At 43.9% G+C, this 9,834-nt stretch overlaps 1 protein-coding gene across 1 annotated transcript in view; it reads right to left on the minus strand.

Moving 5' to 3' along the window:
- Positions 1-9,834, minus strand: part of LOC106516847 (importin-13) — a gene marked incomplete in the record, with an annotated part of 80,584 nt that overhangs the window by 26,560 nt on the left and 44,190 nt on the right. The window contains 4 exon segments of the mRNA XM_014007399.1: positions 1,051-1,147; positions 1,930-2,067; positions 2,161-2,241; positions 7,747-7,899. Of these exon segments, the coding sequence (XP_013862853.1) occupies positions 1,051-1,147; positions 1,930-2,067; positions 2,161-2,241; positions 7,747-7,899 (469 nt within the window).

Below are 9,834 nucleotides of genomic sequence, written 5' to 3' on the forward strand. Positions count from 1 at the left end.
GAAAAAAGTGTTTCCATTGCAGTTTTGTGAAAAACACAATTTCGATACGGCCGAAAAACCACCTCATCCTAGCGCAAAAACATTTTGTCGAAAAACGTATTTTTTTTTTCCAAAATTGACGTGTTTCCATTGAGCAAATTTATTTTCGAAATTCTAATTCACGCATTTTCATGGTCAATGGAAATGCAGCTAGTGTGTTCTTTTGTGTAAAGGTTTTTAAAACCGCACACTAAAATCAACAAATCATTTTGCAACAAAATGTTTTGCAGTTCTATATTGTCAAGTGCAAAATGTTTGCTTTATTTTTAATAACTGGACACATTTGAGGCTTTAACTCCCTTTTGCTTCCTGAACCATAAAAAATAGGATGTTTAAATTGGAAAGAAAATTTTGAGAAGAAGGAGCTGATTTACCAAGCTGTAACCAGACTACATTTATGACTAATACTGYAGCAAAAAATAAAAATCAAAGTTATTATATTTAAATTTTAACCTCCTGTTTAGTCTTTATTTATATCATGACTCTAATTTGCACTGCTGAAAGCTTTAGTTGGGTCATCACTAAAGTGTAAAGATTGCTCCTGTATTTGTAGATCAGCGGTTTTAAGAGTCTTACTTACAGAAATCAACCCTCCCACAGGTACCATTTATGGATTGTGAGTCATTGCTAATTTGAGTGGACTGGTAAATATGTGTTTTTATTTCATAGACACACCAAGAAAACAGAAAACATTGTGGTTCTCCCATAATAAGCGCAAATGTTTAGACTGATGAGAACCCCATAAAATTTAAACTCGAAATTTTTTTCTATATCTGCAGACCTTACCAGTTGATGCATTTGAGCAATTTCTAACAAGTACAGTCAAAATCAAATGTCTATAAAATGCAACATTYTTCTCTCATATTTTAGCAAAATTATTTTGTATCATTTACTTAGATTTGTTTCCCCAAGATTTGATCTCCAGTGAAATCAGACGTAATTCGAATCTTCTATTTCTCATTCGAACACAAGCTGTTAACACTGAGACTCCCACCTGTGCTGAAGCCCTACCTTGCTGGAAGACGGACAGCGTTACTGAGGTGACCAGCTCAAATAGAGCCTTGATTGGTGGGAAGTGGTCTGTCTCACTGGCAAAGATATGAACCATCTGAAACAGCAGGAGAAAAAATCCAACACCAGACATTTTTACTTGCACTCAAAAAATCCTAATAAGAGGCCAACTCATATGGACTTTTATACACATTATACTTTCCAGATTACTAATGGGTTTTTTTATTGCACAAATGTGTTTTTGAGTTTTAGCTAAATCTGGTTTCATATTTAACTAATCTGAATGCATAAAACTGAATATTGATCCGTCATTTTCACACTGCCATAACATCCCCTTGTTTTTGTCATGCACACATTGAATAAAATTACACTATAGTTGAACAAGGTAAGATTTTTGCTGAAGAAAACTACTATCTACATAAACTGGCAACCTTATATTTGAGTAATTAATCTACACATTTATTGCTCACAAAGCTTGTTAAAAAGTTGCTACACAGGTGTGTAAATGTAACTGATATCTTTAAACAAATGCTGATACTGGGATTTAATGTGATTAAAGTACTTGTAAGTAAGGGGAGCCTAATGAGTGGCCAATGAGATTAAATTGTTCAAATGAGCCACTTTATTTGACTTTGGTAGTAAACTTTAATGACACAGTTGGCTATAATACCTAAAGAAAGAAAAAAAAGTATTTTTAAACTCCTATTATTGTGTTATTTTAGACGTACAAATGATGGTTAGGAGTTTACTTTTGAGTCATACTACTTATGATTTTTCTGATCCACAGTAGTCTTTAATTCACTAATGAGTGGGTCATTAGCTTTTAAAGTAAAGTATGTGAAAGTAAAGTATGTGTACTTGCACATGTTGAGTGTGTACCTGTCGTGTGAGGTCAAGTGCTGAGGCCTGGGGAATCGTACTGTACATCTGCCCAAGCATTTCACTGAGCTGAGAAACCATGGGAGCAAAATCATGCAGCAGAGTCTTCACTGACTTCTCAAAGATGGCACACACYGCCTACAGGACATTACAAGTTCACATACGCTGACATTTCTGCATCACACACATTTCTGGTACGACAATATCTGACACTTCATTAAGATAGCATACCTCTACGACCTGAGAGTCATTAAGCCACTTGCTGAGTATTGTTTGAATCAGGGCAAAAACTTGTTGTAAAACCACCACCACCTGAATAAAAAAAAAACTCATATTAAACCTGAAATAAAAATAAAGGTTAACAAAAACAGAAGAAACACTGCAGTCACATTTACACAAGAATGTTTTTTAAACCTTTATTTAACCAGGCAAATTCCACAGAGAGCACAGATCGAAAGTTACGTATGTAACTATGGTTCTTTGAATCCCGAATGACCACCAGAGGGCGGTGCTAAAAGCACTGAATGTTACTTCGCGCATGCACAGTTCGAATAATTAATATCAACAAAGTCATAGCTGTGACCCATCGGATGATTACCTTGAACCGATATAGGCCGGTAACATCCAGGGCTGTGCTCCTACAGAATCTTCTGTAGGAGCCTCTTGAACGACTAATACCAACGATGTCACACGGAATCCTGAGCACATACCTCACTGAGGAAGCCCAGGGGACCCTTGATGCAGCACCTGGTCTAGAGGATGAGAGGCAGCCACAATGACATTATAGAATCTGGTAAATGTGCTCGGGGAGGCCCAGGACGCCGCAGCACGTATCACCTCCAGCGGAACTMCTCTCATAGCTGCCCAGGAAGCTGAAACGCTCCTGGTAGAGTGTGCCTTCACACTGGCTGGCAGAGAGCAGCCTCCTGCCCTGTAAGCGTGACAGATGACATCCACAATCCAATGAAAGAGGGAGACAATGCTTGGAAAGAGGATGGCCCAACTTAGGGCCTCCATAACACAGGAAAAGCTGATCTGAGCGTCTCACACCTGCAGTAGCCTCAATGTATGCCTGCAGTGCTCTCACAGGGCACAACTCAGGCTTCTCCCCAGCCGTCCCTGACGTAGGCTGAAACCGTGCCAATCTCAATGGCTGGTTAAAATGAGAATGGGAGAAAACCTTAGGCTGAAATGCAGTGTTTGGCCACAAAGTAACACCAGAGCCATTGGGTTCCCATCTGAGGCATGAGGGACTAACAGAAAGAGCGTGCAGCTCACCAACTCTCTTAGCTGAGACATTTGCCATTTGTCTTGAGCCACTTGAGATCAGCTTGCACTAGAGACTCAAAAGGAGGGTGGCAGAGGACTTCAAGCACTGAGGGCAAATCCCAGACTAGGGCCCGTGTTCTTGCTGGTGGGCACAGCATATGAGCACCATGAAGAAAAAGAGAAACTAATTTAAGGCTCCCCACTGTACCACCATCAATAACAGTATGGCCACATGATATTGCCGCCGCATACACTTTAAGCATTGAGGGAGCGCGGCCTTTATCTAGGAGAGACTGGAGAAACTCCAGGATCACAGTTACTGGACTGGAAACCGGATCCTCATTACGGGCTGAACACCACTGGGAGAACAGATGCCACCTGTTTGCATACAGTTGGCGAGTAGGCTGTGCCCTGGCACTTAAAATTGTGCGTCTGACAGAATCAGAGTACCCAGTTAGTTGCAGCCCAAGCCCCACACCCACAGCCAGAGACTTTGAGGATTCAGATGCTATATCTGCACCCCCCCAGTCCCTCCTGGTTGGAAGACACCATGGGACGCCACAGTACAGACTCTGTAGAAGTGGGAACCATGGTCGTGCTGGCCAGTTCGAAGTCACTAGCAATAACCTGTGGCGCTCCTTGAGAACTCTCTGAAGAGTGGGCCAAATCAATGGAAGTGGTGGAAAGGCGTAGAGCAGGACCCTTGGCCAAGGATGAGCAAATGCGTCCCGACCCAGTGCACCGCATGTCCCTGTGAGGGAGAACCAAAGGGGACAATGCGTCGACTGCTCTGTGGCAAACAGATCTACCTCTGCCTGACCGAATAGATCCCAGATCATCAACTATGTCGCTGTGAAGAGACCACTCCCCTGGAGCAGACCCCTGGCGAGAGAGTCTGTGACCTGGTTGTGCTGCCCTGTCAAATACACTGCACTCAGAGTGGACAGATGAGAATTAGCCCATCCCAGCAGGTCCCTGGACACCTTTAGATGCTGTGCTGACCTGGTGCTGCCTTGGTGGTTGATGTGATAGACCACAGGGGTGTTGTCTGACTGAATTAGCACATGCCTTCCTTCCAAGTTGGGGAGAAAATGCCTTTAAGCCAAATGTGCRGCAATCAGCTCCAGTACATTTATGTGTTTGCAGCGATCCCTTAGGCTCCAGCGACCCTGAACTGCTCTGTATTGCCACACAGCACCCCATCCTGTGGAGCTGGCATCTGTTGTGACACCTCTCTGCGGCACACTACAATCCCCATGGGGATGCCCTTGGACAGATAACTCTTGTCTCTCCATGGAGACAAGGCACGAAGACAAGAGCATGTCACTTGGAGTTTGCGATGCCTGTGCACCCTGGCATCCAGGAAAAGGCTGTTGCGCCACCTCTGCAGAGGGTGCAGTGACAGCAATCCCAAGGGCACCAGCTGAGTAATCAACATCAGCTTGCCTAACAGCTGCAGGAAGGTGAGTTAAGGCAACCTCCTGTCTAGCCTGAACAGACTAAGCAACTGTAGAATGTTGGTTACCCTTTGAACAGACGGTCGAGCCTTCATAGAAGGCGAATCCAAGACCATCCCCAGAAAGGTGGCTGTCTGAGATGGAATCAGACAACTCTTCTCCAAGTTGACCTTGAGGCCCAGCCGAGAGACGTGGGCTATCAGGTGACTTGTATCCTGAGAGGCACTCGCCCGAGAAGGGGCACAGAGAAGCCAATCATCCAGATACGGAAGTACCTTCATTCCGCTGGCCTGTAGAGGAGAGAGGGCTGCTTTTACACAGCGTGTAAACACCCTCGGAAAAGAGGCCGAATGGGAGTACTCTGAATTGCCAGTGGCGACCCCAATAAGCAAACCAGAGAAGGTGACAATGCTCTGCTGCAATAGGCACATGAAAATATGCATCCTTTAGGTCTAATGATGTAAACCACTCTCCCCTCCTCCCACTCTGAAGAACCTCTGATGTTGTGAGTATGTGGAAAGGCAACACTTTCAAATACTTGAGTCCCCTCAGATCTAAAATGGGATGAAACCCACCTGTCTTTTTTTGGCACATTGGCATGCTGAATAGTAGCCCCCAGGTTGCCACAGGAGATTCACTGCCTTGATCGCACCCTGGCCAGGAAGGAGGGTGGAAAGCTCCTGGTCTAGGGCTTGGGATTTCACCGGGTCCGTAATAACAGTCATCTTGACCCGGCGGGAGATATGAGGCCACCGTCGGAACTGTAGCCAGTAACCATGAGTTAAAGTGGCAACCACCCATGGATCTAGAGCATAAGCAACCCATTGACTGAGCTACTGATGGGAAAAATATCAGACAGTCATCCTGGTGGTATCATTTCCTACCCACTTGGTCCCTACGGGCCCTGGGGGGGGTGGTGCAGAGTCTGTGGTCTGGGCCTGCCTGAATGGGTGGTGGGCTGATTCATGAAACCCTCTGCTGGGTCTTTGCTGTGCAGCCTGAAAATAAGAACCACAGGACCAACTACCACCCCGGGACGACGGCCGAACATCGGGGCCAGTCGGCAGTTGTCTGTTGTCTAGGTGGGGGAGGAGACATTGCCCTACTAAGGCTGGAGAGTTGCTGTCTCGTCTGCCGTGCCTGAACTGTACACTCTGGGACTTACAAGGCCCCAAACCCAACAATTCACCTGGCACCACCGGAACGCTCCATGGGGTCCTTCTGTAAATGCAGACTGCACCAACCAGAGCTGTCAGCGAGCCTGGACTAGGTTGGACATTACACGGCCAAGTTCTCTAGTCATCAGTGTAAAGGCCTGAAATGCTGGGCAAACATAACATGTGCTAAGGAATTGCCAAGGCGGCCAGCATGTGCTCCAGCACTGTAAGCTCTACAGAGGAGGTCATCTGTAATGAAACATTGAGGTCGTGGGCACCGAACATCACGGCGCAGAGCCTCATCGGGTGACACAATGAGCAAGGCCATAGAGGGTTCAACCACCGGTATACCCTCTAAGCCAGCCTTGGCTGGTTCATGCATGGCTGCCGAAACTCGACCATCTGAATTGAGGCGTAAAAAGGCTCTTGGGTCCTGCCAATAACAGTGTAATTCCTTCAGATAATCCTCTGACTGAGGAATAGTAAACTGAGGAGGAGCTCGGCTGTGCTTAAAAAAGGCACTCCCGTAAGCAGATCCCTTCCCCAGCGAGAGCGGGACCTCCAACTGTAGCTGTCTCAGGGCCATGCGCATGATGTCCTGCATGGGGCTGTGACCTGATGACCCACTGGCTGCATTCTGAGATGAGGAGAGTGAACCAGTCTCTGAAGCGTGAGAGGACTGTGCCTCCTCCTCACCCCTAAAGCAAGAGGCGGAGGCAACCAAAGACAATACGTCATCCTCTCCAGTCAACTCAAGCATAGGTGGAGAAGAAAAAGCAGGCCCTTCCACCACATTACCCAGCTGACGTTCCTCGAGCAGTGATTTCATCTCTGCCAATTCCGTCGACAGCTGTTCAACCCTCGTAGAGAGACCCCGATCAGACTTGGATCATCTCTTTTTGGGAGGCGCCGCAGTAACCGTGCCCTCACTCCGGTGCTTAGAGCGCCTTGGCTGGGCCACCTGCCCAGAAGGCGGGAGGTCTTTGGGACTCTTCGGGCACAATTGGGCCAACCGAGCCACCCTCACTGCACGAGGTAAATAACTGCAGTTCATGCAGGAGTTCTCTGAGAGGGTATCTGTCAGGTGATCGCTTCCAAGGCAGGCAGGGCACTGATCATGGCCATCATCTGCCTGCAGCGTGGCCCCACAATCCACACAACTGTGAGAGCCATCCATGCTTTGTTCCCCTGCAGACTAAATAGGCTGAGATTGTGAGTGGGGGCRCTAACGCAGCCATCACAAAACACAGCATTCAGTTTAAAGAACCAGAAAAATCTTTCACAGCTACGTCCAGCTACAAGACAGAATGAAAACAGGCTGAGATTGGGAGAAGTAGCGTACACGCGGCAGTCACCAAAACGCAGCGAATTAGAAAAGATTAAACAGAGCTGATGCCATTATGTTCAGCTAAGGAACAGAAAGTAGTCAGGCTGAGATTGGGAGCAGAGGCACTAACGCAGCCGTCCAAAACACAGCGAAKAGTTAATAACACAAATGTTACGTCCAGCGACAGTGAAGTAATCCAAACTTTTTGCAAAATCTAATGCCAAGCAAAGATGCGAACTGCATGCGAGAAGATAAAAGGAGCACAGCCCCGGATGTTATCGGCCAATATCGGTTCAAGGTAATCATCCAGTGGGTCACAGCTATGACTTCATTGATATTAATTACTTGAACGACACATGCGCAAAGGGAATATTCAGTGCTTTTAGCACCGCCCTCTGGTGGTCAGTAGGGATGAAATAGAACCTGTAGTCACTCATAAGTAATAATCCCCCCATAGGGTTGGGTTGTAGGGAATGGAACTCCTACTAATCCAAAAATCTGGAAAATGAAAACTGGAGTGTACCATGTTACAAAACCAATATCATTTATAAATTCTGAATATCACAAATATATCAAAATGGAATTAGAATGGCATGTGGTGACTGACCGGATTTGGTCCAGGTGGAGGTGGGGCCGTTTTGACAGGAAGAACTGAGCCATCAGCTGACTCATCATCTTGCTTGCTAATGTCAAGCGTAGTGAACAGATTGGAAAGCAGCCCCAGGATGTGAATGATCGCCAGTTTATTGGACGGATTAGGCTGAAAGAACAAGAAAAAAAAAGAATGGAAACACCTTTAATTAGGAACTCACTTGTTCACAATATAGCTGTACTTCTTTTGAGGAAAAAAGGGAGGCAAACTGAAAGGAGTAGGATGGCTAAATTTTAAGTCTACCTAAAAAAAAAACCATAGATATGACCATTCATTCACTATTTCTGGTCCCTAAATTACAAACAATATATGGACAGCATATACCCAATTTATTCCAGTATAATGCAAAAAATTTCACTCCAAAAATCGAGTAAATTTTGAAGCAACTTTTTGCTAATGTACGATCACATTAAATATCAATATTTTCTCATATATAACTGAAATATTGTGTCTTTTCTGGAAAAAGCACATTTGTCCATGATACCTGCTATTTGCATTTACTGGCGTTGTAAGTAGGTTTATGTCTCCACCAGCGTAGGAATCACCAAAGTAATCTCTTCTTCCAGCAGAAGGTGGTCCTTCTGCATTACAAAATGTTTGTTGTCTTTTTCTTCCAAACCATCTGTATCAACTGTCTTTTAAAGGGGCAATATGATGTAAAATCAACTTTTTTGAGTTTTATATCATGTTATAATGTTATACTTTAAAAAACTCAGATACCACAAACATATGATCAGTATACAAACAACAAAGGTAGAAAAACCCTTTATCTTTTTAAGTCTTTATGAAATTAGGGATAGCRTTATACATGAATATTGGATTTTTGTATGCTTTTTAAGCTAAAAAAAATGGGGATAGCATTACACTTGAGATTGCATTACAAATAAATACATACACATATCCTATAGTAAAACAAACTATGGTTTTACTTGGCAGTACTCGCTCATTGCTGTCTCCATAGAGATGTAGCTCAGCCAAAAGACTAAAAAGAATAATGTTGTTGCCAAACCTACTGATAAGCTCATTCTTATGCTTTTCCAATAACTGTTCTCCAGCAACAGCAACAGATTTCAGTGAATGCATCATTGTAATTTTTATTTATCTTTAATATTTTACATAAACAGACATTATAGTCTTTCYCCGTCGATGTACAACAACCCAAAGGTCTGCTCACTAGGTGTTCTTATTTGGCCAGCTCCTAAACCAACACCAGACTGCAGGGTCTGATGTAATGCTGTGAAATTAAGACGCTGTGAGGACAGCAGGAAGACAATACAAACCTGGCAAAAAAAGAGGAGACTGGATTAATTTTGGGGGATGGAAAGAAATCCCAAACATGCCATAAAACTATAATTTTTTAATGTTCAGCTTCGGTATGAGGCGTCTTCTGAAAGAGCCTAATGAATAAATATCAAACTATTTTAAGATAATAGCTGCTACTTCTTAGTACAAAAGGCTCCAGGCTTTATTAGAAGTGGTATTTAACCAAAGTGAAGAGGTTTCTTTTCAAGCACTGCATCATTATTTACACAGAAACTTTAATAATCAGATTCTACAATTCTTCAACTGTAGTGTGTGTGGTTCAGAAGAGAGAAAGGAAGAGTGCATTTTGCTTCTTCCACATGAGTCACTTGCCCATGGTCCAGGGTCAAAACTAATCCAGTCCTGCAGAGAAATGTCCTGCTGCAGTGACTCCAGAAAGACACGTCCTGCTCCTTTTGGCCAGAGTCCAACCTCTGCTCTGTATTTCATACATGCTTGTACGGATTGTCCATAAATTACACAGATTTTTTTCATGTCAGGTCATGAACATATAGGGCTATATCACACATGTTTCAAAAACTCAAAGTCAAATTCATTTTATGTCCCAAAGCCAGTGAGACATAAAAAATCCAGTAAATAACCAACTCCCAACCCGCTTTACTACATGTTTTGTTGCGTAAAGATTATTATTAGTAAATTTATTTGATGGAGGAAAGGCACAGATACAAGATTTTTTCCTTCTTTCTGCTGCTTTTATTTCATTTTATTAGGGTTCTTTTT

This window comes from Austrofundulus limnaeus, unplaced genomic scaffold (genome assembly GCF_001266775.1).
Source record: "Austrofundulus limnaeus strain Quisiro unplaced genomic scaffold, Austrofundulus_limnaeus-1.0 Scaffold42, whole genome shotgun sequence".
Classification (NCBI taxonomy): domain Eukaryota; kingdom Metazoa; phylum Chordata; class Actinopteri; order Cyprinodontiformes; family Rivulidae; genus Austrofundulus; species Austrofundulus limnaeus.